Raw genomic sequence first — 27,352 nt, 5'->3', positions numbered from 1 at the left:
GTTGTTTGGGGCCAAGAACAATAACTTCAGTTTTGTCTGAATTTAACATCAGGAAATTGGTGCTCATCCAAGTTTCTTACGTTCTTTTTTCTTTTCATCCACTCTCTGTGAAGGTTTTTCCCTTGTCACGCCCTTTCCATGCTCCATACTCCTCTTTATCTCCCATCCTCTCTCTTTTCTCCAAATACGGCCAAATAACTCTACGGCTAAGACCTGTGCTTCCCAGAAAAGGCCTATAAACAGGGCTTTGTCTTTGTTGCTAATGCTTAGATGGAGATAGGCTTTACTCAAACTGGCATTTTAAAAGGGGCCTTAAGTAACATTACGTTAACACTGTTGTGTAAGTGAGCTTGACTTATAATCAAAGGCATCTTGTTAAAACAACTGGATTCCAAACAGATGATGCATCTGTATTTCAGTCAACGGTGGACAACATGCTTCACAGAAAGGCTGAAATGATAATAAATTGATGAGATGATGTGATGACAGGTGATTTATCATTCACATTGCTTTGCACTGTTGTTGCAACACTTCATATCTACAGAAAACATAGTGTTGTCTAACAGACAGGGTGTAAAGATTTTACCAGTTCAAACCAGGGCACAGTGAAGGTGTCAACCCGGTACAAAAAACAACCAATGCAACATGGCTCAGCTGTTAACCTGACTTCTCCTCTCTTCTCATAGGGGAGCACTGCGAGCTGAATGCATCATCAGGCCGGTGTGTGCCTGGTGTGTGTAGGAACGGCGGCAAGTGTGTCAACCGGCTTGCCGGTGGCTTCATGTGCCAGTGTCCACCAGGGGAGTTTGAGAAGCCCTACTGTGAGATGACCACACGGAGCTTCCCTGGACAGTCCTTCATCACCTTTAGAGGCCTGAGGCAGAGGTTCCACTTCACTGTCTCCTTCACGTAAGTTCTGTGGACTTCCCCTGTTGTTTTAATGTACCAATTAACTCAAAGTCCTATCTATCCATTACTTCCAAATAATTGTTTGTGGATGAAATTCAGTGCCGCTTTCACATGCCAAGACACACTGGGCAGGCGTCGTGCGTATCTGTCTCCGACAGGGAAAAACCACAAGCACTCGGGCATGGACGGTACTTGGACTTCCTAGCTGAGCTAGCCTTGCTAGACCCGCTAGGAGAGTGCCGTTTCTTTACCGGAGCCATTCCGCTTCGCTAGTTAGCAAGCTAAACAGGCGAGTCGTTAGCTGGAGCTAAACTTTTCGGAATGGGAATTTGTTAGCGTGGCTAAACAAATAGTTGTTAGCTAGGCTAAATGGCAGAGGGACGGCTAGTTAGCAAGCTAAACACGCACTTCGAAACTGGTATTTGTTAGCACCGCTAAACAAATAACCGTTAGCCAGGCTAAACGAGAGAGCAGCGCACCGCTAAACAAATAACCGTTAGCCAGGCTAAACGAGAGAGCAGCAAGTTAGCAAGCTAAACAAGCGCAACGCAGAAACAGCCTTGATAGCGACACCCTGGGTAGGGAGCAAGCTCACCTCCTGTGGACAGTTAAATCGCTAGCAAGTGTTCTGCAATACTCAGGTTATGTGAGGTGAAGTGCAATAAGATTGAGGGGTATTTTATAGCCCCGAGGGAAGGCGGGACTTCCCCTGCCTGCGACAGTCTCATTGGCCTTGACAGGCGTGTTGAAAAAGTTTCTTCAGGTTGGTCTCGCGAGGACGCAATCCCCATACAAATGTGTTGTACTGAGTGTACCGACCGAAAGGGAACTGACCATTTACTAAACCCTGTCTCCCTTAGCCACTGTTGCTACGCCTAATTTTTTACAATGATAACAGTGGCAGATTTATTACTGGGAATTCTTAGTAATATTTAAAACAATGGGTCCTTGATTTCAGTCAGAAGTAGACAGATGCAGGCTTCTCATTTCTAAATGGCAACTGTCCATTTTTCAGGCTGTAGCTAACTGTTGTTGACAGATTTTATCGGCTAACGTTAGCTTAATATATTCGCTAACTGTAGCCGTGTCCAACTTGCGCTATAACAAGAAGCTTGTAAAAGGGCTCTTGAACGATCGCAGCTAACATTAGACATCACTCTGAACTCTTTAAATGAGTATTCCTGTTAAAAATTGGAATAGCCTTTAAGAATGTATTATTTACACAAAATATGTGTCATTAGCCACCAAATTCAAGTAACACGTTTACTTTTAAAGCATATTCTAAAGGTTTGGATCGACAAAGTCTTGGCTGTCCTTTTTTGTTTTTGCTGAAGCACACACCTTTTCACAGCAAAAGGTGTAAAAAAAACTTTCTGCATTCAAACCCATATTCAAGTAAAAGTATGCCAGTGATTTTTAAAGACTTTTTAGCTTTAGAAGAAGGAGAATTTTCTTAGGAATAACATTCAAATTCAAAATAATCACTTTTTGAGATACATGATACATGATTTGAAAAGTAACTAGAGCTGTCAGTGCAGTTGCCTCAAATTTGTACTTAAGTACAGTACTAGAGTAAATGTACTCAGTTACATTCCTCCACTGTTCACAGCAGCAGCAGTGCATGTCTGTGATACTTGTAGCAGTGTGTAGTAATGTTGGGAGTGTGAGGAACTGCATAAATAAACGCAGTTGCGTTCGGTGAGCTAAAGTGTGTCAACCAGGGCGTGCCGAGACATGTGCACGCTTTTCCATTGTGTCCCAGTTCCCTCCTCTCAATACAGAAGACACACTCTCCATCTGAGTGTGCAGCGTTATGAGGAAAACAACCCTCGCTCAGCAAGTTTGCGCCACAATAAATATTATGGAGAGAAAAACTTTTATCGTGTGTTTCATAACAGGTGAGATGAGTTGGTTAATGCGAGTTCGTCGACAGTGTGTCGGTGAGAAAGGTTTGCAGTGCGGTGAAAACAGGAAAGGCTGTGTGATGAGTTTCCCTTATCAGTGTTTGGCTACGGCCATCCTGACTTCCTGCTCTGTCGGCCTCACTGGCATCTGCCGGCTGACTCCTCGCCCTCACCTTACACTTCTTACACACACACAAACAGCTACACATGTGAACTTTGCACCTTCGTGGAACACACTCATGAGTAGGTATTCACCAGGTCTTTCTTCCTCACTCACTCGTGGATACGCTCAAGCATCATCTAAGGGGGACTGTTTCCTCTCTGCGGTCCTCCAGCTTTTACACTTCCTGCCTTTCCTTTCCAAGTGACTTTTCCTTAAGAGCTCCTCGGTCCTTTTGTCATAAAGCTATCTGCAAGGCTGTCAACCATTCAGTCCTGGTCTGTTTGAGTTGGATAGGTGCTTAGAAATGTGACAGGAAACATGAGCCAGAGAGGGGAAAACAGTTGGAATACACTCAACCCCTGTGTGTGACAAATCGTTTAATTTTCTCACTTTGTACTTTTAGATTGGATAAATGTGTCTGTTATATAGCAAAAAGCAACATAATTTTGAATCACCATTTTTGGGTTGAAAAACAATTTCTAAATCCTGTTCGTCTCTGCAGGTTTGCTACCAGAGAGAGAAACGCTCTGCTTCTCTACAACGGCCGATTCAATGAAAAACATGACTTCATCGCTCTGGAGATCATTGACGAGCAGATTCAGCTCACCTTCTCTGGAGGTTAGGCCCCAGTGTGTGTGTTTGTATGTGTGTGTGTGTGTATGCCACATAAAGTAATGGTTGTTGATATCAGCTACACTGTGAGTAGATTAACACAGGCGTAAGAACACTTTATCTAAAGTGACTTTCACAAAGAGCTAGCTGAATAACTCTTATCAACACGCACTTTCTTTTACAAGGTGTGTGATTTTGTGTGTGTGTGTTTTAGTGCATGCATGTATGCAAATGTACCCGAGTTTATTTGTGTGTGTATGTGTTTCTGTATGTGTTGGGAAGGGAGATGGGTGTGTTTTACTGTTTTTAAAAGCAGCTGCTTCGTCAGAGTGGGAGCTGCCAGGTTGATTGATGATGGTACAGACACATTACTGGCCAAAAAACACCAACTCAATACACACAAGCTTGCATGTGCACACACAGAGGCTAAATGCCCATGATCAGTGAATCATCAAAACTTTTTCACAAACAATGAAAGCTTTCAAAGCATACATACTTACACACATAAAGTTCATGTGCAATCAAAGCAGTGGTTGAAGAAGCACTCAAGTCTTTGACCTTAGTAAAAGTGATAATACAACAGTGTAGGAATACTCTGTAACAAGTTAAAGTCAAAGTAAAAGTACATATGTATTAGCATCAAAAAGTACTTATGCTGAAAGGCCAGTGTTGGGGAAGGTACTTTGAAAACTTAACAAGCTACCAATGACTTCACACTGGAAGAAGTTGAACTATAGCAAAGTTGCGATTGTGGCTCAGAGGTAGAGCAGGTCATCCACTGATCGGATGATTGGGGGTTCGATCCTCAGCTCCTCCAGTCTGCATTTCAAAGTTTCCTTGGGCAAGATACTGAACCCCAAGTTGCTCATGATGACCCATTGGATGGTTATTGCCATGTATGGCAGCCTCGGCCACCAGTGTTTGACTGTGTGTGAATGAGTGAATGTGACATGTACTGTAAAAAGGAAAGACTAGAAAAGTACAGTCCATTTACCTGAAGTAGGAGTCTAGTTTGGTTAACTAAAACTACTGAGAAAAGGTAGTTCAAGCTACTTTGTAAAAAATGATCAAATTGACAATTTACATTTGATACAAAATTATAACAAAATATAATAGAAAAAAGTCACATGCCAGCAAAAAAAAAAAATGCCACTCAGTTGAGTTTGTAAAAAGTGCTCACTTGTCCATAGGTCATAAATAAAGAAAAAACAAACAAACAAACAAAACATGTTCTTTGGAAAGCACATGGAATGTCAGCTTTGATTTCGTATGTCCATCAGTCAAACACCTGCCTTCAGAAACTAGAGTCCAGGTGGGAGTACTGCACCAAGATGGATTACTCAGTCAACCAGGTAACTTCTAAAATAGCCTGCAAGAACTCCTCTGAACATTTGTTAATGTTAATTGTCAATACTTCTGACTAATTATGGTCAAAGGCGGTTCAATCACAGTAGAGAAGCAATGGTAAAATAAAAATGATTTCTTTTAATGGCCCAAAATTGCTTGTAGTTCAAGTAGTTAACACACAAAATATGGCAAAAAAAATAATTTAACTACTTGAACTATGATGCAAATATGTATGTAGTTGAACTACCAGCAAGCTACTGCAAAATGGAAACTATTAGTTTAATTTCATGCAGCACTACTCCCAAAAGAATGGCCCATTTCAGAATAATGTATATTACAATACTGGACTATAATTATTGATGCATTAATGTGTACTGTCGCTTACTCCATACACTGCTAGCTTGTGAATTCCCCTGTTATCTCATCTTTACCTATAATAATACATCACATTATATTTGTTGATTATATTTTATATCATTTAACTGAATCAGCAAAGTAACTTCAGTTATCAGATGAATGTAGCTGAGTAAAAAGAAGAATATTTACCTCTGAATTGTAGTGGAGTAGAAGTAAGGCAGCAGAAAATGGAAATACTCAAGTGGATTTCAAGTGTCTTAAAATTGTACTTGAGTAACTGTACTAGTTACTCTCCACTAATGAATCAAACACACCCATGATCATTGTTCAAACTGTAACTGTTGGACTGCAGATCAAACACGTATTCTTCAGCTTTGTGACTGTTGTTTTCAGAGTCGGTCTACTTTCCCATGGTACCATACAGGGAGGAATCCAGTTCAATATCATTATGTTGGGTGAAGCCCGTTTGGGAGCCAAGCCAAGCCCTTGTGTCCCACTTCAAATCTGAAATATGACTAAATGTTGAATGCATGACTCATCAAATTAAATACTCAGAATTATGACTCATGGGTAATGAGAAGGGTGGGAGGAAACTCTTTGATTTGTTTGCAGTATTTTTCTTTCCGTGCTTTTCTATCTTTAGAAGTAGTGCGGTGAACACATGAGCGAAGTAGGATGTACAATCACTTACACATACTTCACCCTTATTCTGTTTCTCACGTGCAGAGCTAGAAAACTGAGCCATCATTCATTAACCCTCTCACTGATACACACACACACACACACACACACACACAGATGTGACTTGTCAGTGTTGCAGTACTGTTTACTGATTTCCAGAGCAGTGGATTCCTGCCCAAGCTGCTCCTGCCCTTGACAAACAGAGTAAACCCTCAGTAAATCTGCTGCTATTGTGCTGCACAATCTTCTCACTGAGAGCCATTAATACTACAGACTAATACTGGCTTTCCCAGTTGATTTATGATCATGGTGTGTGTGTGCATGTGTGTGTGTATGTCAAGCAAGGCCACAGTCTTCCTTTAAAGGTGACTTATAACCTGTGGAATATGTTGAGTGAAGTAGCATTCCTCCTTTTATTCAGTTACATTAAAATGAGACTAAAGTTGGCTGATAAGAAAAAAACGCACCTTTGCTCAATTCAGTACACTCAGGAGTTTCGCTGCTACTACCTTACTAGGTCTAGTATGACCAGGAGATAATGTTAGCAAACATTAGCTAATGTTAGATGGTGATTAAGTCAGTTTGCTGACATAATGATTCTTTTCTACCTGTGCTAGTTTTACTACAAATTAAACACATTATATCTACACATTAATCTAAGAACCTTTCAGCTATTGTCCGATGACGATAACGGCCAACGGCCAACATTTTGGGAGATACATTGTACAGAACAAAGAAACAGATCGCACATTTCAAAACAGGTGTGTAGAAGAGGGACGAGTAGGACACAATTTGCAGACAAAATCCCGCACACTGTCTAACTTGCAAAAGAAATACATTTATTGCAATGTTTTGGGGGTGAGACCTTCATCAGGCAAACAGGTCTTCATCAGGTTTTCTTGATGAAGGTCAAAATACTGAAACATTGCAATAAAGTTATTTCTATTGCAAGGTAGAAAGTATGTGGGAGCTTTTCTGCAAATGGAGATCCTGTGTAGCCAGAGGATATCGGGGCCGAGACTTCCTCCTCCGTGCACAGCTTATTGTCTACAGTTTGATTACCAACTTGAGACGGGTCCAGACAATATTTCCGCTAATCTCTATAGACATATATCTGCAAATGAGTGCAGATGAGCTACACAGAGGCTAATAAAAGCTCAGTCTTCTTCAGAGGATTGCATCAGCCAGAGCATATTGCCTCTTTTGTTTCGACAAGGACTGTTTACCTGAAGGCAACCAAGGCCTGCTCAAATGTCAATTGGTCAATACTACTCAGACTACCAACCTGAATGCTTCCGATACCAAAATCCTGTACCACTGCCTACAGAATCTGCATTCAGAGAGAGATATCTGTTTATAGAGATTAGTGAAACATGACAACGGTTGTATCCCAAAATTAAATGGAAACAACTTTGTCTTTTCCCACCTTTGTTCCCATTTACTCACACTCTCTTCCTTTTTCCTCCCTCTTTCCCTCGTCATCCAGGTGAGACAAAGACCACAGTGTCTCCCTACATCTCAGGCGGGGTCAGTGATGGCCAGTGGCACTCGGTTCAGCTCCATTACTACAACAAGGTAAGGAACTTTGTCACCCAACTGAGCGCTGCACCTTCTCCTTCAGTAAAAATGTACTTCTCAGTGCTTGAAAGGGAAAACGTGAGTTGCTGAGCCTTCAGTTTGCTTTGGAGTTTGTAATATAGAAACATCAAGTCCATATAGTGCGCAGCCCATTGAGATCACAGTTAGCCAGTGTTGGGCGTTGATAAGTTCTGAAATTGTACAGTGGGAGTAAAGTGTATGAAATGTGGCTTTCTTTGAGGCTACAGAGGCAGTTGACCTTGACTGTTGATTCAGGAGATTATCTTAACGGTGCAGGCTTGACTAATGACGTTAACTCTGACACAGGCTCACCCCACTGCCTTAGCCTTTGACGCTGAATTATAGTATAGCTTCTTTGAAAGTGCAGGGGCCTGGCTCCAACTTCAAGGGTCAAAAGTTCATCAACTGTATTTTCCAGCTACATGTCATACCAGTAAGTATGTATATGTGTCTGAGTCGAGAGACCATGCATACTTTGATAGCTGCACAATCTCAGTTGAATCTTAATCACTAAGAAGACATCATAGTTTGTTTCATTCGTGGTGTCTAAAGTTGTTTTTCAAAAGGTTCCCACGCTGGTCTTCTTGCCTCTCCACGAAGTCCGATCTCAGACAAGAGCCGGCGATTATTTCACAACCTAGCTCATGTATCCACTTCACTTGTAATATTATATTAGAAGGGCTTACATTGCAGTCAATTGCTGGTGTTAACTTCCAACAAACTTCCAGAGCCTGCGGCCATTGTTATTATGACATTAAACCAGACAGGAAATAAGATAACGCTTGTCCTCTAACCACGTCGGTCCTATAGCACCTGCTTGGTTATTATTACTATTCATCATCTTTCCTACATGAAGCCATTTATATCCTTTAAAGCTAATATGCTAACTGTTTGCATGTGCTATGCTTTTTTCTGATACGAGACATCGAACCCACTTTTCATTCACTTTTCCCCCCTCTATCTCTTTCTGGCTCTTCCTTCATGTATCCGATGCTGAAAGCCGTAGCATCACTGGCCTGACCCAAGACTTCAGCATCGTATTTCAGCAGCACCTGTGTTTTGCAACTTGTACCCTGCTTCTTGGCCTAACAGCCTAACGCTAGCCTACAATGCACACCCTCTCACATTTCACAGGTTGTTCGCCTCTTTCTTGTGACCCGGTATAGAGCCCATAGCATACTCCGCAGCCTTGACAGGGACGTTTTCATCAAAGGTGATGAATCAGGCTACCATGCTCTACCATGTTAGCTGGAGGGTCACATGTGTATCTATTGTTTGAGGTGTATTTAGGCTGCAAGTCTGCCTGTTGAACAGCACTGCCTTTATGATGCCAGAGACAATGGCTTAAACCTTGTAGTGCTTTGTTAACATTGCTGCAAGGCCCCTTGCTACCACAGGTATTATTTGCAGAGTGAGTACAGTCTGTTGGCACTTTGTTTTGTTTGTCTGTTGGGTTGTCTAGTGTTTGTAGGGATGTCTCCATGGAAACAAGAGATTAATCGTACATCCAAACAGATTTCCTGCTTTGCTCCTGTTGTGTGCAGTTTACTTTCCTGATTTATTTAGCTTTAGTGATCCCATAGCCTTCAACTTTACTTCAGTGACATGCAGATACAAGCAGTAAGCACACACATGTATTACACCAGTATTATGAGTGTATCCTGGTGTTATTAGTGTGTAAAGCAGGGGGATGTGTGCGTTCCATCAATGTCAGTCTTAATACACACCACTGATTTGCAAAGCCGGTGACACATTCCGTTAAATTAGCCCGAGGCCGACTGTAGCGCTGACACAGGGTCAGCTTTTCTTCATGCGTTGAATGATCAGAAGTCGGACTGACTGATGGTAATTTAATCCCACATCAGTTGCTGAAGGGCTTAGTGGAAATGTATATGGCAGAAAGCAGTAATGTTCTCACAATAGATCAGATGTGTTGACATGTGAATGTATGGACGTGAATGAAGGCACACATGTGTCTGCCGTGCATGAAGGAGTGCTCACACACACATTTGTGTGTAGGTAGCATTGCTTGCATAGCACAGATAGAGACTAGACAGAAGATCAGAGCCTAATTCTCAAACGGTGAGGTATTCCAGATTCATGTCATGCAAACACATGACACCTCTCAGTCCATATGTTATCTTGCATGGAGCTTTACAGGGGTTTTAGCTATAAAGAGATTTTGGTCAAGATGGCGACTGGTGATTGATATATTGTAGGGCTGTCCTGAACACCAGTTTTTGAGCATCAAAGCTTCAGTGAACAATATCCACTATTAATCAAAGCTTTGAGGAGGGTAGGGGGCTGAGGGAGTAGTAATGAGAGATGAGGACATAAGTTAGCATGCAGATCTCAGTAACATTAGCCATAATAGCTAGACATGTAGAATACTTTGCAAGACAGCTGTTGCTTACAGTTTTTAGGTTGCCATGTTCGTCGTAGATTTGTGATATGCCAGTTTCCCGAGGCATATTTTTGAGTTGCTTTGTGTTGGAGGTATCATCTGTAGAGATGTCTGCCTTTTCTCTGATATAATGGAACTAGATGGCACTCGGCTTGTGGTGATCAAAGTGCCAAAAAGTATCTGAAAAATTCTACAGCAATGTCTCTCCAGAAATCATGACCCAACTACTCAAGATAATCCACAGACCATCTTGTGAGCAGTTTCATGTACAAACTATTTTTTCTACTGAACTACACCTGCCAACTATATCACTTTATCTAGAAGGAACTGTGTGTAGTGCCATCTAGTTCCATTATATTGGAGAAAAGGCAGACATTTCTATGGACGATATCTCCAACACTCGTCAACTCACACCAGAACAAGCTAGATTGCTAAATAGCGCTACAGGTAAAAGGAAAAATATGTATTTTTGATTTGGGGGTGAACTGTCCCTTTAATATTAAACACCGTAACTGTCAGGTCTAACAGTTGCATAGCTAGCATTAACTCTGCTTCGTGGTTAAGCTAATATTAGTTTGCTAAAAGAAGTTATGACCAATTTAGATTGAAGAATAAAGGTTAATTGCTTAATCAAAATGCTCTTAATTGAAGATGAAAACTTAATTTTAAATTGTATTTCACAGAAAATAACACAACGTACCTCAGACAACAAAATATTTTGCCTCGTACGTTAGCCCAAGTTAAACTTAAACGTATAATGCAGGTTTTTACTAATTGGAGAATAATGCATCTGTAAATTAAAACAAGTTGCGCCACAACACAAATTACATACTTACATAAAGATTTGTTGTTAGTGGATATTGACACTCAGTAAATATTTGCCAGATGTTAATGTTGCGTACAGTAGCTAACAGACAAAACTAACGTTAGCTTACTAAATTAAGACCAATTTAGACTGAAGAGTAAACAAGGTGACATGGAATATGCTCCATCTGTCCACCTGACATATTATGTAAACCAGTAAGATATTGAAATGTGTTTCATAAAAATAACACCACACATTTCACACCATTATGTCCATAACGTTAGCTTAAATTACCTAACAGTGTCAGTTAGCATGAAATGAAATTTACTATTTCTCCATGTATGTATATATGAATATAACAAGGTGATAATATATTGTTGAGCTCTTTTTCTTTGACAGTTATGTTACAACTTATGATGCTTGTGAATTTATTTTTGGGATTGTTTTTGATTGAACAGCACCACAGATATTTACAATTCAACCAATTAACCAAAGACATTTGTTGCAACCTGAATCTCTAGTTTAAAACTAGTTAGTAGTTACCAAGAACCTCGGAGGGACTACCTAATAATACTGATTCACAAATAGCTGCTGCAACCTAATCCAGGGTTGTTCGTCCCACATGAGCCCCCAGTAGCTTTTTAACGGTCCCAACGGCACACTCACACAATACACACACGCAAAGACGGTGATTTATTAGGTCAGATGATGAGGCGGTTGAAGTTGTGCAGAGTTGTACGGGTGCCCCCTTTTAAAGCCGCTGCTGCTCTCCTCAGAAGAACCAGGGTGCCTGTGCTGAAAAACAGAGGTGAAAGGTCGGGGGGAGGGTTGGCATGACAACAGACGTGGACTTGCTATTGTTGCAATGATCTAGGTCGGTTGGAAATCTGTCTGTGCGTGTGTTTGCACCCGTGGGGGGCAGACAAATACAGAGCTACTCTGAGTGTGTGTGCGTGTGTGTGTGTGTGTGTCTGTGTGTTTTTCAATGTGTCCATATGTGCGTACTGCTATTAGAAATGTTCCACAATAGAAGTGGAAGGATAAAGACATTTTTGAAATTCCATGGTGCAGGGGTCTCAAGGACAGTCGACTGTGTCAGCGAGGCAAACCTAAACAGGAAAGACACACACACAAACACAGATAAAGCGCATAGATGGGTATTCTTGGAGCAGCAGGAGGTTTTGTCTTGGGTTTTGATGTGTGCTGGCTACAGGATGTGATGTCTCTTGTCACAGGAAATGATGTTATTGAGCTGGACACTGGGGCAGGATGTCAGCTGTATCATGATTATATCTGCCTGGCCACCTGCATAGATTACATCAGGATACAAAAGATGCCAAAAAGACAAGGGATGCTTGATTTATTTTAGGTCCATTGATTTTTACCATGACCACAGCCAGTAGGGGATTAGTCATTTTTAACAGGGGGGCGGACACATCCCCACCCCCTACTCCCCCATCTAATGTCTACATTGCATCATCATTCAGTGATTCAGTGCTTTTTCACTGGTGTTGCACCTTGTATGATGTGATAATTGACTGATATAAAATACTTTCCATGCTCTCAGCTCAGATATGCGTGAGCATGTTTGCACAAAAGATGCCCTTGCTTTGCCTTGTAGTGGTGCTCCACAATGCCGCATTTAATAATCGTCAAGGTCCTGGAACCATTGATCAGACATACTGGTTTTGAAGAATGAACATGTAACAGTCTTTCCATTCTTGATTAGAAGCTTTGTTTTCGCTGTGTACTTTTCTCTCTTTAGAACACGCCATGTGACATTACGTTTTTCTTATTCCTCCGACTGCTGTCTCTCATCTTGTGTCTCCTGTGTCTGTGTGTGTATCTCACTTGCAATGCTTGTTGGACTGCACAAATTTGATTAGCTGAGTAAATGGACTTGCACTTGACCACTCAAAGAGCTTTCACACCACTCATCACATTCACCCACACATTCATACACTGGTGGCCAATGCTACAATAAAAGGTACCTCCTGCTACTCAGTTTTAAACATTAAACGCACTCACACCAATTAGTGGACGACCCACTCTACCCCCTGTGCCACAGCTGCCCTACAAATATTAAGTAGCATCATGTGAGATGATTTAATGCATCCACTAAACCAGTGTTAGAAATGCTACACTAGTAAGAGTAAAAGCGCTCCATCAAAATTTAATAATTCTCACTAATTTATCAGTTACAGCTTCTGATCAAGAAAGGATGTTGTTTGGGTCCAGACTCAGTATATGGAGAGGGTTGCAGATTAACAAGGGGGGGTGCAATTTGGTCATTTTGCTAACATCCCCCCTCCCCCGCCCTCAAATCACCTCCTGACCACAGCCATAATCTCAATCTTCTTGACTTTAGAAATAATAGCCTGACAAAAAACCTGAACTCCACTGCTAAAGATTGCAAGATGCAGCTGAAAGCTCAAACTTTAAATAAAACTTTGTCATATCACAAACATAATTTGCAGCATTTGGCCCACACTGTAATCCAAATTTAAACACAGTTATTATAGAGTGGCTGTTTCATGTCAGACTTCTTTAAATTTGTGGTGATTTAATGATCTCCGTAAGTACTAATCCATAACACAGACCCTTTTAATTTGGTTCACAGTGGTGACAGAAAATGTGACTATATAAGCAAGCAGTTCCAGGCAGAGTGTGCTAGATATTATTGGTTTGTATGATTTCACACGGGAAGCATGAAGATGATAAACAAGAAGGAACTTGCAGGCATATCAGTCATACTTGTGCTCATGTTTCACCAGCTATCTTTAAACAATAATAAATTGTGAAAAAATGCTTATTAGCAAAGCACCAGTTCACTGTAAACCACAGCAAAGAATAAACTATAATTAAGCTCCAAGTGATGCATCCACATGGTGCCAAATTCAGCGAAGCAGAGCACGACTGCAGACACGACATGCCTGTGTGTTTGCAGTGTTCTAGTTATACTGCTTTACGCAGGTCTGACGTTGGACAGTTTAATAGTGTTACTCTTTCTAATATGGGCTACAATATTTACTAGCTAGGGTGTGTAGACAGCATTCCCAGACAGGCTTAGCTGGCTCTTATCACCAGCGAGTACCAAAAGTTCACTCTTTCCTGCTTCTGCCATTCCTCCCTGGCTCTCACTCTGCGCTGTTTACATGGCAGGACTTTAATCATCAGTACATAAGTGCAAATTACTTCACAGCATAGCTTGAAGTACGTTTTAAATATACTGTGTGTGTATTTTTGCATTCCACCGCCGCTGGGCTGAGACACTTGATGTAACTCACCCACTCAGCTGTATTTAGAAACATGCTGTGTTAACTTAAATATGCTCAGATATACTGAAATGCTTTTACATAGCGCAACAATATTTTACAAATGTAGTTTTTCTTACTGGTATTCATCAGGGAGTTGCTTTGAACAGTTATCTCGAATTGTTCTGTGAAATTAATAGCTGTCACTGTCCTCTTTGGTTTCTCTTTCTGTCTCTTTGTTGTTGTTTCAGGGTTTATTAGGTTTCCAGGACAAGCTGCACTCAAACACACACACACACACACAGTCCTCTACACATGCACACAGTTGCTCTTGAAATAAATCCACTGCCTGTAAGTGGTTTTGGAGTTGTCATCATCTCCTTGTGTTGTAGTTTTATTGCTCATATTCGAGGCCACATGTTTTTCCTTGGTGGCCCTAAAGACTTAGAGGGGCAGACGCATGCCTTATTAGGTATATGCATGTGTCATGGCGACACACACACTCTCACACACCTCGTCAGCTGCGCATAGGGATGTGTGTGTTATGAAGAGGCACCGCGACATCATGTGTTTCTGCACAGACACGTGTGCATGTTTGTGTGTTCATTCTGCTGAATATTTTTTCTTTTAAAAAGGTTAAGTAGGTATTTTTTGAGGTGAAGCCCCAGATGCCACATTCCCCAGCAGGGTGGGTTTTTAAGAGGAAGAGGCCATGTTATTCTTTGTTCTTCTTGACGCAGGTTTCCCCAGACCTCAAACAGTTAAGGTTATCATCACACACAAACACACACACTGTATTTGAATACCAGTAACTGTTCTTTTACTAATTATAATGCATCATACTGTTGCTCTGACTGTTTAAACAAAGTAGATACACTCTCTATCACGGGAGGCATGTTTTTTAGTACTTTTAAACACTCATTACTCCAACACACAGTAATCTAGTACTACTGCATGTAAACATGCTTCCAAACCCATGTTTTGTGTCACTGTGGTGTACCTACCTATGTTGACATGTGTAAGCTGGTTTTGGGGCTTTCACATGCTTGTTCCCTGCGTTTTTCCTGCTGTAAATTTCACCTGCTCTTCGCATAGCTTAGTATTTCACAGCGTGATGTAAATCTGCCAGAGACATCTTTGTCCAACGGCAGCAGTGCATGAGTTGTGGCCTATTGTGTGAGGTGGTGGGAGAGGTGTTTTTGAAGTGGGCAGGAAGGAATTATGTTTTACTTTGGATGTCGGTATTGTGGGCAAATTGGCTGGTAACATATCCAACCACAGACACTTCAGCACGTATGCCTACATACACACACATACACTACATGGACACAGCAATATCTGTCTCAAAGGGTAAGTCCGGTACTTTTTTTTAATCTTGCACTCTATTTGCCATGTTTTTGTGTCTAATAGGAGCGACAATATTTGAAATTGGTCCAGCACTGATAAAGAGGGCTGCAGCCTGAAGCGGTCAAGCAGACTGCAATGTAACAATTCGGTGCATGTTCTGTCAATTTATGTCCATTAAAAGTGCTTGTTTTTGCCACTGAGAGGCTCAGATTGTTATTCTAAGCTGTCTGACAACATTGTAGAAAAGATCCCTATAACGGAAGACCTTTTTGTTCAATCAGAAACAGTCTTGAAATCATTGTCAAACCCACCAGACTCCATTTAAATAAACAGTGATTTTATTACCGTAAAACGCACTTTATTCAAAGTTGACAGAAACAAACGAACAAAAACCACTCACAAAAACCACCTTGGTTCGTCTTTTCACTGTTCCGACAATCACCAGCTCTGGTTTCAGTGAAATAAACCCTTAATTCGATCATTTAGATGTAAAAATATGCTGGCTCTGTACACGCTAAAATTACTGTTTATTTAAATGGAGTGTGGTAGAATTGGTGATGGCGATTTTGAGGCTGTTTCTGGTTAAACAAAAAGGATATCACTCGCTGTAAGGAAGGTTTTCATAAAGGCCCAGACACACCAAATGATACCTAAAAACTAGCTGCGACAAAAGCTGACTGTTGCGTTGCTTCACGTCACCTCCTACTAAAAAAAGTTGCACCTGAACACACAACAAAGCCTCAGCCAAAGGCCAACCAGCATGTACATTCTGCGCCTGCTTGAGAGGACATAACTCTCCATAGCAGCAGGTGGCAGTAGTCTGTATTTGGTATTTAAAAAGGAAAAGCCGAAGGCCAACAGGACGGATTTAAGATGCTACCAGTTGGCACATCAACAACACAACCCGATATTGAAAGAACAAAGGATATCTACTGTTCGCCAACAAACTACAACACAAACCACAATGAAACATTTCTGCTAAAGAGTTCAGTGGCTAAAAAAATAATCTGACCTCATATAACAAGTTTGTTTCGATCTCACTCCCTCTTTACTTAAGCCCTTTGTTTACTTTCCTCACTTCCATTTTTCTTTCTTTCTAAGAGTGATTTTACTCACTGACAGGCTCTGCTGTCTTCGACGTCAATTTTAACATGTTTAATTGGCTGAAAAAAAGCCAACAGGACTGACAAGGGCCAATGATGCAGGACACACTGCAAAAACTAGGGTGACATAATGCTCACTGACTGCCCAGCATTGACCAACGTCCAACCAACAGCTTGGTGTGTCAGAGCCTTTAGAAGACACTTAGAATAATAATCTGAGCCTGTCAGTGGAAAAACAAGCACTTCTAGTAGACGTTAATTGACCGGGTGAACATGCCCCGAGTGGTTACCTTGCAGCCTGTTTCGCTGCTGCTGGCTACAGCACTTTAGCTCAATACTCGATCAGTTTCAAAAGTCATTGTTCCCTTTAGTCACGTAGACACAAAAACATGGGAAAATAGTGTCCAATCCCAAACCTACCCTTTAGTATTGCTAGTGCTGTTCTGTACTTTGATGTTGTTAACATTGGAGAAACGCACCTGAATGCAAAAACCTCCAAACATGCATATTCAAACACAAAGCACACACACACACACACACATACACACATAGTGTCGTGGCTTGGTTGTGGGCTGCAGGTCTAACGCGGTGTCTTTCTCTCACGGTGTCTCTCTCCCAGGACGGGGGGAGTCTGGTGGACTCCAGTGGGGTACTGCGGCTCCCGCTCTATACTGCCTGGCTGGAGCTCAATCAGAAGGAGGTAACCTCTGACCTCTAGCCTAGTCCCCACTGGTGCTTGTTTCCCCCCCTGGGGTCTCATGTAGTCCCTGCTCTGCTTCTAGTACAGTCTACTGGACTAACTCTGCTGTACATGCTTACCTCAGAGGTAACATGGCCTCTAACACACGGGTGTTAGCGCTAATACAGTCTTGCTATGGTCTGACCTGCAGTATAGACAAGGCTGTCTTAGATTTTGCTGTGGTTTTCTGGTTTTGGTTTGGCCGTAGACGGTGTGTAGACTTTGTAGTTGGTAGTTCCAGAGTGACTTGGCTTTCTTCTGTCGCTCCTGTTTTTGTCTTCTTGTGAATTCATGAACAAAACATCATCACCAAAACATAGTGCTACTGCTAGTCAGCCGTATGTTGCATGTTGTTACATTCACATTCTTCTTTTTCATGAAATGTTTCTCTTGAGGGTCTGTATTCGCTGAGCAGGTGAGGACAGTTTTGGGACAGTTTTGTGGTCTCCCTGCCTTTCTCTGTTTCTCCATCTACTGGAGAATCTCCTCATATCTAAAAATAGAGCCGCAGAAGTGACACAGTAACAGTCTCCTTGCTCATCTGTCAGCTCTCATCAACTTTCTCTATTGAGGTTTGTTCAGGTGAACTAAACATGTCTGAGCCTTGGCAGGCCGGCAGGCAGGCAGACAGGTAGGTAGACACCCAGCTAGCAGTGATTGTGTTTTCCTTGGCAGCGGCGTGGCAGGCTGAAGCACCGATTCTGTCAAGGAGGATTAACCACACTCAAAAATCATGGGAGATGGCTCTTGTAATGAGCACGGACAGCAAATGTCTTGGGCTCACACGCTTCTGTTTAGACTGTAATTTAGTTTAGGGATTTAACTGTATCATATCCTTAATCTTCTCTTGTGTCACACTAAGATCCCTAATGTCTCTAATGGGTTGGTATTAATTGGAGAATTAATGAAATTATAGTGAGATATTAGTTGAATAGAGTAAGTGGCTACACCCAGTTTGAGGCACCTGCACTTCAGGCTGTTGGTGTCTCCACCTTCTTCTACAGTTTATTTGGGCGTGTGTGTGTATGTGTGCAATTACACATGTGAGACAGTTAAAATAATCTCTTAACAATTTAGTCAGATAAAGTAAATATAAATGTTTGTTACAAGTTATTTTGCATCAAGCAATGAATAAATCTGTTGTAGTTATTAGTGTGACTCCGGTTCTCTGAATAGTATGAGTGAGACGTCTTATTATGAGATTCGTCCCCTCGCATATTCACTTAAGCACTCATTTCTTAAAACCAGCTCTGTGCTCATACCCTCCACCTTTATGTATTTAAGGCTGACACAGCGTCGGTTGTCATTAAGTCATATTTTCTGGCTTCAGAAGCCGAGCCAACCTATGGTATATCTCGAGGCTAACTACCTTAACTTTCCTTAATTCTGTAGTTTGTTTTTCTTTCTTTTTGGCTTATTTTGCCTTTATTAGAGAGAACATCTGAAAATTGACAAGAAAGGTGATAGAGAGAGGGGATATGATGCAGCAAAGGGCAGTTGGACGGAATTGAAACCAGGCCATTGCTTAGGACTCAGCCTACATGTGGTGCATTTGTTATCATTGATCCCACTGCTTTGCATAGCAAGCCTCAGTCATTTGTCAAAGTCATTTGTCCAATTATAGCGAAGAAACATTTGGAGAGCAGGGTCGTTACATCTACTACACTACATCTATGGATATGTGGGTGCTAGAAAAAGCCAACTGAGGACCTTCAGCCATGGGCACAGACCCTACCAAACTCCCGCCCTCCCTTTGGTTCTCTGGTGGTGTAGCAGACCCTGGACAGTGGGGCTTGCTGGTGGGTTAGAGCCAAGCAGCTGTGAATCAAGCTAGGGCCCACAGATCATGTTTGAGAACCAGAGGGATGGTGGAAGCTCTGCGGGATCCATGCCCATGGTCGAGTGTCCACTTTTAGCTTTAGCTTTCCACTAATGTCCACACACCCCTGGATGTGGAGTCTCCAACATGCTCTGCTGGCCCTGACTCTCCTCTCACCTGCTATGACTGCCTATCCAGTTCTGGTCAAACCTCAAAATTTTTACATTTTACAAAGCCTCGTGCGACCAAGGAGGCCAATCCTAGCATGTTAATACTACACAGGGGGTGTCTTGCTAGGAAAAGTCGTAGGAATAACACGGTGCACACACTTTACCAGGTGAAAGTATCCGTCCTCAAGTTGCTGGGTGCTAGTTACCTTGGATACTGGTCCAGCTTCGTTCATCATGGGTGTTTTTTGACTTGTTTCCAAACAGTAGAGTAATGTGTTTTTTCTACTTGCTAAGCTAACTTGTTAAGCTACACCAAGCAAGCTAACAGCACCTAGCACCCAGGGATGGTGGTCTCCATTTCAGTCTAACTACAGTCGAGCTAGCCAGCTTTCAGATGCAGATAGAAAATGGCTCAGCTTCTGATGCCAGAAGACGTGTGAAGCCATAAAGAAAGATGGAGGGTCTTGACGCAGATGTTATGACTTCTTTAAAACACCTACATCAGTTGAACCTTTGTATGTGGACATTTATGTGTGTGTGTGTGTGTGTGTGTAAGGGTGAGTGACTTAGCAGTCAGCAGGAACAGCAGATGTGTACAGAATTGTCTCACTGAGGAATGAAGATAAATCTGATAAATCTGTCATTGCAGACCGCCTTCATACATGACTGCCTAACCCGCTACATCTCTCTCTCATGTCTTATTTCTCTTCACCTTTTTACATTCCTTCATCGCTCTCCTGTGATGTGAGGGAGTGTATGTGTCACTGAAAGGAGGAAATTTCGCACACCTCACCTAGCATGACCTAAACCTCTTATTAACGTTGAGGGAGACAGACAGTGGAATTTGGAGGGAAGAGAAAAGATAAAAATGCTGAGGAAGTGTAGAAATGAAGTCGAGAGGGAAAACAGATCCATATAGTTTATAACCACTCTGTACTCTAATGCATCTTCCTCCTCCTCCTCCTCGTGCGTCTCTCTGTCTCCTCTTCTTATCTCTTTCCACTAAAATCTCTTATCTCTTATATGATTCCTATCAAGTTCAGTTTTATTGTGCTGCTGCTTTTACTGCTAAACATTAGCATCACTCCCAGTGATCTTTGATTGCTTTATGCTGTGCTGTCTGCAAAGCTGTTTAGATAATGGTTTGATAGTCACTGTACAGCAGCTGCATTCCCAGGAATATTTCACTGCAACAGACAGGAATTTAGTTATCGTACTCCCAGATCCATAATTCATATTCATTTTTAAATAACTGCCTGTCATTGCTTGCTATATTTTCATATAATTTGACATTTTTTGGAAACAATGCTTATTTCATTTCTTGCCAAGACTGAGATGAGAAAATTCATACCACTCTCTTGTCTGAGGGGACTGTGAATTTTGAGTTTTTGACCCTGCTATGCTGTAGTGTTGTCATGATACAGTTTTTTCTAACTTCCACAGAAAAATGGTGATATTCACAGCCATTTTCAATACTGTGGCCAAAAATTGACATTGAACACATACAAATTACATTTTTTATCAAAAGACGAATACAACAAGGCTCTAGCATGACAAGAACGACTTTTGTTTTCTTTGTTAGTAGCAGAGAACAGCAGAATAACTATAGTAAACATAAGCAATAAAAGAGAGCAAGAAGGCACAGCTGCAACTAGTTTATCAATAATGTGGAAAATGAGAATTCAAACCGTTTAAAAAAAAATTATTGATATGTATCGATAAATCAATATTTTTGACAACATTCATATGTTGCACCAATATTAAACAGTCAGCGCTCATATCATGCAATACAATTGTATGGTCCCTATTGTACCATTATAAAAAAATTCAAAATGGTGGGAAAATATCTTGTTCCAGACAAGATTTTAGAGTAGTGATAGTTTATCCTTAAAGCAATAGTTATCATTACTTTTTTTTCCTCCTAAACAATAAATTAGATCTAGATGTGTAGGGCTTTTATTGTGAAAGTTAGAGGAGCACGCCGATAATGACACCAAAATGCAGTAGACTCTCAGCTAGGTGATATTACATGACTCTTTTGGAGCAAACATTTACCCACCAGTTTGGCAGATAAGCCTCCTGAGATTCTCTCGTTAAACGCAAAATCTGCCCACATTTGGTGCTTAGTGAGTGTTAATTTCAGACCCTGGTAATTGAACCTGAAAAGTGGTAGCAAAATGGCATTCCTGTTTAATGACAAGGAAAACTGTGATTTAAAATGCAAAACTGCAACAAAACAGATCCCTCTTAAACGTATCCAAAGTACTTGATCCAAAAGAGGGAAGAAAAAAAGCTGAAGATTAATCATGCAAAATAAGTCAAAGGGACAAAACCTGCCTGTAAAATATGCTTTAACAAGCTGTTGAAAAACATTCAATCAGAAGGTAATCCCATTGATGTCAGTGTACAGACAGGTGGCCATGTTCGTCGACTTGTAAAAGGAATTTTCTCAGGATACAGGATACAGTTACCTTTACCTCAGTCGCTGTGTTGTCCGCACATTTGTTTTGCTGCTTGAAAAGCTACAAGGCAACAATGGCCGCTGCCCATCTGTTACACTGATGGACAGGAGTGTGATGAGACGATGAAGACGGCAGTAACATATAGTCTTGAACACGGGACATCGTAGCCTAGTGTAAAGCCTCTGGGAACGGTGAGTGTGTGTTAGAATAATTCACACTTCTAGGTTTACATAGCCAGAGGGCAGGTGAGGTAATGTGGACATGACAGAGTTTGTTGCTGCCAGAGGGAAGGTGGGACACACTAGGCTGTGCATGACGGGCCAAAAATCATGTTTATACACTCACACACACACACACACACACACACACACACACACACACACACCTTAAAGCAACAGGAGATCACATTTTCAAATATCCATCAAGTGTAATTTTCATCCAGGAGTCGGAGAAACAATGGCGTTTCCTCAGGCGAGCCCAAATCAAATAAAAGACTGCGCGGCCTTTTTCCTTTATTATCAAAATGAACTGAGAGGCCGTCTGCAGCTCCGCTCGCAACTTCCTGCCTCACACACTCACACACATACAAGCTCGCCTCTTGCTCACTCAACACGCACTTAAACACATTCTGCAGACATCCTTCCCATAGTCCCCTAACACACGCACAAACACATAATCACCGCTGAGCATTCCCCTTTATCCCACCCTCTACGAACACACACACTCCCACACACACAAGCACACACACATTTCCTGTCATTAGTCCCTCGTTTTGACAGTGTTTTACAGTGTTTTCTGACTAAGCTGTGTAACTGTGTTTTGCATGTAACTCAATCTTTGAGCAAGTCTCTTTATCCCGGCCGCGGGGCTGGTTGAGTTATCATGTTGTGTTTGACAGGCAGGTCGATGGTAATAGAGGTGTTAGTGTGTGTGTTGGTGGGAGGGAGAGGTGTGTGTATGTGTGTTTGCTTGGGTGGAACTATGTCCGTGTGTAGACAAGATGTTGTGGCGAGAAAGTGTGTGTGGCAGTATTTGGTGTGTTTTGGCATATAGTGAAGTTTCTGTGTGTGTGTGTGTGTGCGCGCCCCTCTGTTCGCTCGTGTCCTCTGCCCTCCACGTCTTTGTGGCTAACTGTGGGGATCAAGTGTGTTACCATGGCGGCAGCAAGCCTATCGCCCCTGGAGACGACACCTTAGAGAGAGGGAATCTTCAACAGCTCAGAGTCGGGCAGAGGGTAAATGAGAGACTCTCATGGGGCCCCTCAAAGCGAGGGCCAAGTGCACTTTAAAACCAGGGGTCAGACAGAAGCCTGAAACCATATACAGTTGTAGCGGCCGTGATCACACAGCTAACTGACACACTCATTCAAAGTTCAATGTAGGATGTGGCATCCAGTGCAAAGATTTATTTATAAGGGAATTCATAAAGACTCAAAGCAAAGATCGTATTTTAAATTAGCCAAGTAGATAGCATTTGTGTGTGTGTGGCATCCATTTTGGAGCCAGAAGTGACCATAAACAGACAAGAGGGTGGAGATAAGCTAGCTGGAGCTAGCTGCTAACTTGGATAGCACAGCGCATTTACAGCTATGATTACTGTGATAACGCTAATGCTTATACGAAGTTTCACTATCCAAAAACAGGCTTTAAACCCTTAAAACAAAACCTACTTACCGAAAACTGATCATCCAACTCTTTTTGTACAACCGAATTCTGAACAAGACGTTTTTTGGTGACCAAAACAATACAGTTAACTTTCATGAACTAAGAACACACTAAAATAGTGACAGCTACGGCTACATCTATACTATGTGCATCTGGGGTTATACCACAGTTACATATGCCTTGGTAGTGACTGATCAACAAATGGCATCCACCTGTAACTCACAGCGGGCACGCCCTTAATTATTAATTATTATTATTAACTTTAAGCCTTAATAATTTTTTTTTTAAAAGTTAGATAAAAATTCACCCCCGCTCAGTTGTCATGAATGTTGAAATTATCTATAGGGCCCAAAACCGTTTTTTTTTTGTACCAGACTGTAAACATGTTTATCAGTACTGTGAAGTTGGATATGTTAACATGGGGGTCTATGAGGATTAACTCGCTTTTTGAGTGAGCTTCAAGTGGCCGTTTGAGGAACTGCAGTGTTTGACACTTCTGCATTGGCTTCATATGTAGCCCAGGAGGTTGCTGCTTGGTTGGACCCCACCACCAACCCAAAGTGTTGGTATTCCTTAACAATCAACTACCTTTCTCGATAATTGTGTACTGAACCATTAAAGCTTTACTAACGGGCCACTCTAGTGGTGTAGTATTGCTCCTCTGTATAGTTTAGGCAGTCCACAGGAAGTATATTAAGGTAGAGTAAACTGATCATCATGTGTAAAATCTGTGAATCTGTGGAATGCCCCTTTGACAAAAGCTCAATAAAAATTTAGTAGTTTAGTCTGGTTGCATTGTCACGCTTCATGTAAAGCAAATGGTATTCAAAAGCGTGACTGACACGGTGTGACTGACAACATGCATTGGTGTGATTCATCCGTACAGTACAAGCTTGTGAACGAGTGTGTAAAAGTTGTGCTGGAAAGTGTAAGTATGAGCCTGGAGCAGTTATGTACCAACAGCTGCAGTAATGCTCCTTTATCCCCTACATATTACACACACATTACACAGACACCCTGAATGCATGTAACACTTACACAGTGTGTACACACATGTCAGTCTGTGAGTTATCAGCGCATGTAACAGCTGCACTCTCTGGGATTTTGGGGTTGCGGGTCCATTATGTAGAAAATCTGGGTATCTCTGTCTCCTGTGTTTTGCTTCCTGTCTCTCTGTGTCTTTATCTCATCCCGTCTTCGCTTGGCTAAACTCAAAGGAGATGATAAGATTATAATCAGCCTAACTACAGATTCCTGTTAGAGAAGTCGCTGAGTGAAGGATTTTCTATAACAAACAAATTACAGATTGTTGCCCTTACAAAGCCTTTACACAATTATCACACTTTCCCTGTTTCCCCTATTTGAGTCATTTGCCTGATTTTTTTGTAGCTAAACATTTTGGAAAATACGTTCATCAATATCAATCTCATGTCTCAGACAATAAAGGGAAGCATAGTTCTCAAAATGTTGCACTATTCCTTTAACTTTTGCTTCCCTTGAGTGTTCACTGGCATCTTGAAAGCAGCTGCTATGAGAGGAATGAAACATTTCTTCTCAATTTTACAGGTTCATTTTATCAAATCTGGCCACAAGCGAGATTTATGAAGCATTAAATAAAATTCTGGCCAAAAAAGATAGACCGGAAAGATATAAAAATGAGGAAATGAAGCCGGACTGTTTTTCTGTTGATCAGATTTTTCAAGGAATTTGTTACAGTACTTCTTAGAAGCAGTTTTAACTTACTACAGTGTATTTAGACGTCCGTTCTCTTCTGTGAATTTGGGTTTGCAAAAGAGGAAGACTGCTGTTTTTTTCTACTCTTTTGCCCCTTCTGTTCTTTTATTCTTCACCACTGTTGAGCATCTTTGAAGACTTTGGTTATTTGCATTAGGGTCCTCATTGTTCTCCTGCTGCTGGCTGCATGGTGCCAACATTTTTTACAGCTTCAGGCTGAACAAAACCAGATCTTTTTTTTTTGTTCTCACACATAAACTGGAGCAAGTCCCTTGATCGCAGGCTGCCCACAGGGGACCTTCATGCATATTTCACAGCGGGGTTACACATTAAAGGTACCCCTAATTATCAGGGACATTTCGTAGACTTATGGCGACAAGTCTAAATGATTTATTATTTATTTCCCTCACCTATGTGCAGTTTTAAAAGATTTCCTGAAGTGCAGCATATCACCACAGGCTGCTATCATGTCAGTTCAGGGAGTAGAATCCAAGTTACATAATTGCACATTAAATAATGAAAATTTTCAGCAAGGCTCTGACACTGTTGGAGACAAGAACGGCTCTACTTGTTCACACGTAAGCCAGCTGCAATGCCTGATATCTTAAGTCACCATGACGATGTTAGGAAGGTGAGGGTGGAAGAGTTAACACAAGTAGGCACCTGTAGATACAGAGCAGAGGGGTGGTTTGCTGGTTGCCAGTGATAGGGGTGTGGTTTCCTGCTATAATGGTTGCTATACATGCCCCTCATACAAAATGATTACAGGTTACTGATACACACAGACACATGCACAACAGCCTGGTTAGCGAGGGAACAAACAGCCTGGTGCAGTATATTTAAATCTGGTTTTTAACAGTTTATTTTTGAATGCAGTAATTAAAGAGTAAAAGAGTATGAAGATGTAAGTAAAAAAAAAATCCAATAAATAATGTAAATCGACAACAAACTGATGATTTTGTGTGCTGATGAATATGTTGATGTTTAAAGGAGACATGATAGACTTTACCCATGATGCCTTGCTCCTTCACCACGCCTGATACAGCTTTTGTGGGTTGCGCTGTGTATTGTCACACTTCCACAGGAAAAGGATCAAATGCTCCCACAGCTAGCTCACTCACTCTTTTCTCGGCTTGTGTATGCGTGTGAAATGATTGTGCCGATGAGTGAGTGCAAAATAAATGACAGTCCAAATGAGATTAGAGGTGAAAAAGAAAGAAAACAGCAGTGGCGTCAGAAGTGTAGTGCCCTTCCTGTTTGTCTTCATGGAAAGTGCAAAAGTGTTTTTGGTGGAATCAGTGGAAACAGGGCATGTTGAAGGGAGTGGCAGCGATAAACTCCCTGTGGGTTGGAAAATATGCCCGGACCAGAACCCACCTGAGCCAAAATAGAAGACACTGCACCCCTCTGTTGCTCTTTTTTGTTTTTTTATACCCGTCTGCCAGTTTGTCTTTTGTCTTTCTCTTTCAGGCTCTTATTTCTGGTCAGTCCACTTCCCTATTTTTGTCCGTCGCTCTTTCTTTTCTATTTTCCGCTCTCTTTTTTTCCCCCTCTTCCTTTGTCTGCAGAGCCTCTGCCCCACCAGTATCTCATTACTCTAATCCAGTTTATGAAGCAGACTAGCACATGCACACACATTCTCATTCTATGCATACCTCGCCCTTTTTTTCAGGCTTTATTTTTTTGTTTGTTTCTTTTGTCAACGTTTCTCTCACACTCATGTGAAAGATGAATTTTTTTGTCTTTCATTTTGTCACATTGAGCTGTAGATGTGGTTTTAAAGTGTCTCTTGTCATCGCTCAAACTGTCAAACCTCTAAACAACCTGAGTGCCTTATGTAAACACTGCACTGAGATCACATCTGGGATCTGTAGTCCTTTTGTTGTGTATTGTTGTAGTCATCAACTTTACTGTTCTCCCAGGAGAGATAGCATAGGGAGGTTACTAATCAGTTTTGATCTACTGTAAGCCACTTGTAGCAAGAAAATGAAATGTTAACACTTTTACTGTAATACCTTGGAAAAGGATTGGCCATATCAACTTTATAAGACAAGAGAATTTATTTTTTATGTTTCAAAATGGCTCATATCTTTGGCAATAAAAAAAGGGTTATTTAATATATGGAAACATTTTTTTTGAGCACCTCAAATTCCTTCTGCTTCCACTTCCAAGGCCACTATTGTTAAGTAAAACGCTCCATTGAACTTCGGTCTCAGGTTAGATATTACAAAAACTAAAGCGATTTGGTGGCCTGATTTTCTAAGCTGATCCACATTTTC

General features: G+C 41.4%; 1 protein-coding gene across 5 annotated transcripts in view; it reads left to right on the top strand.

Moving 5' to 3' along the window:
• Positions 1 to 27,352, top strand: part of celsr1a (cadherin EGF LAG seven-pass G-type receptor 1a) — a 119,431-nt gene that overhangs the window by 55,527 nt on the left and 36,552 nt on the right. For 3 of the 5 annotated variants that reach the window (XM_050036165.1, XM_050036163.1, XM_050036164.1), the window contains exons 4-7: positions 687 to 909; positions 3,479 to 3,594; positions 7,460 to 7,548; positions 17,105 to 17,185. In XM_050036165.1, the coding sequence (XP_049892122.1) occupies positions 687 to 909; positions 3,479 to 3,594; positions 7,460 to 7,548; positions 17,105 to 17,185 (509 nt within the window). The remainder of the gene's footprint in view (positions 1 to 686; positions 910 to 3,478; positions 3,595 to 7,459; positions 7,549 to 17,104; positions 17,186 to 27,352) is intronic. The other 2 variants (XM_050036166.1, XM_050036167.1) reach the window with 1 other exon arrangement.

The sequence above is a fragment of the Epinephelus moara genome, chromosome 23 (genome assembly GCF_006386435.1).
Source record: "Epinephelus moara isolate mb chromosome 23, YSFRI_EMoa_1.0, whole genome shotgun sequence".
Lineage (NCBI taxonomy): Eukaryota > Metazoa > Chordata > Actinopteri > Perciformes > Serranidae > Epinephelus > Epinephelus moara.
This window is presented reverse-complemented; position numbering and strand designations above follow the sequence as displayed.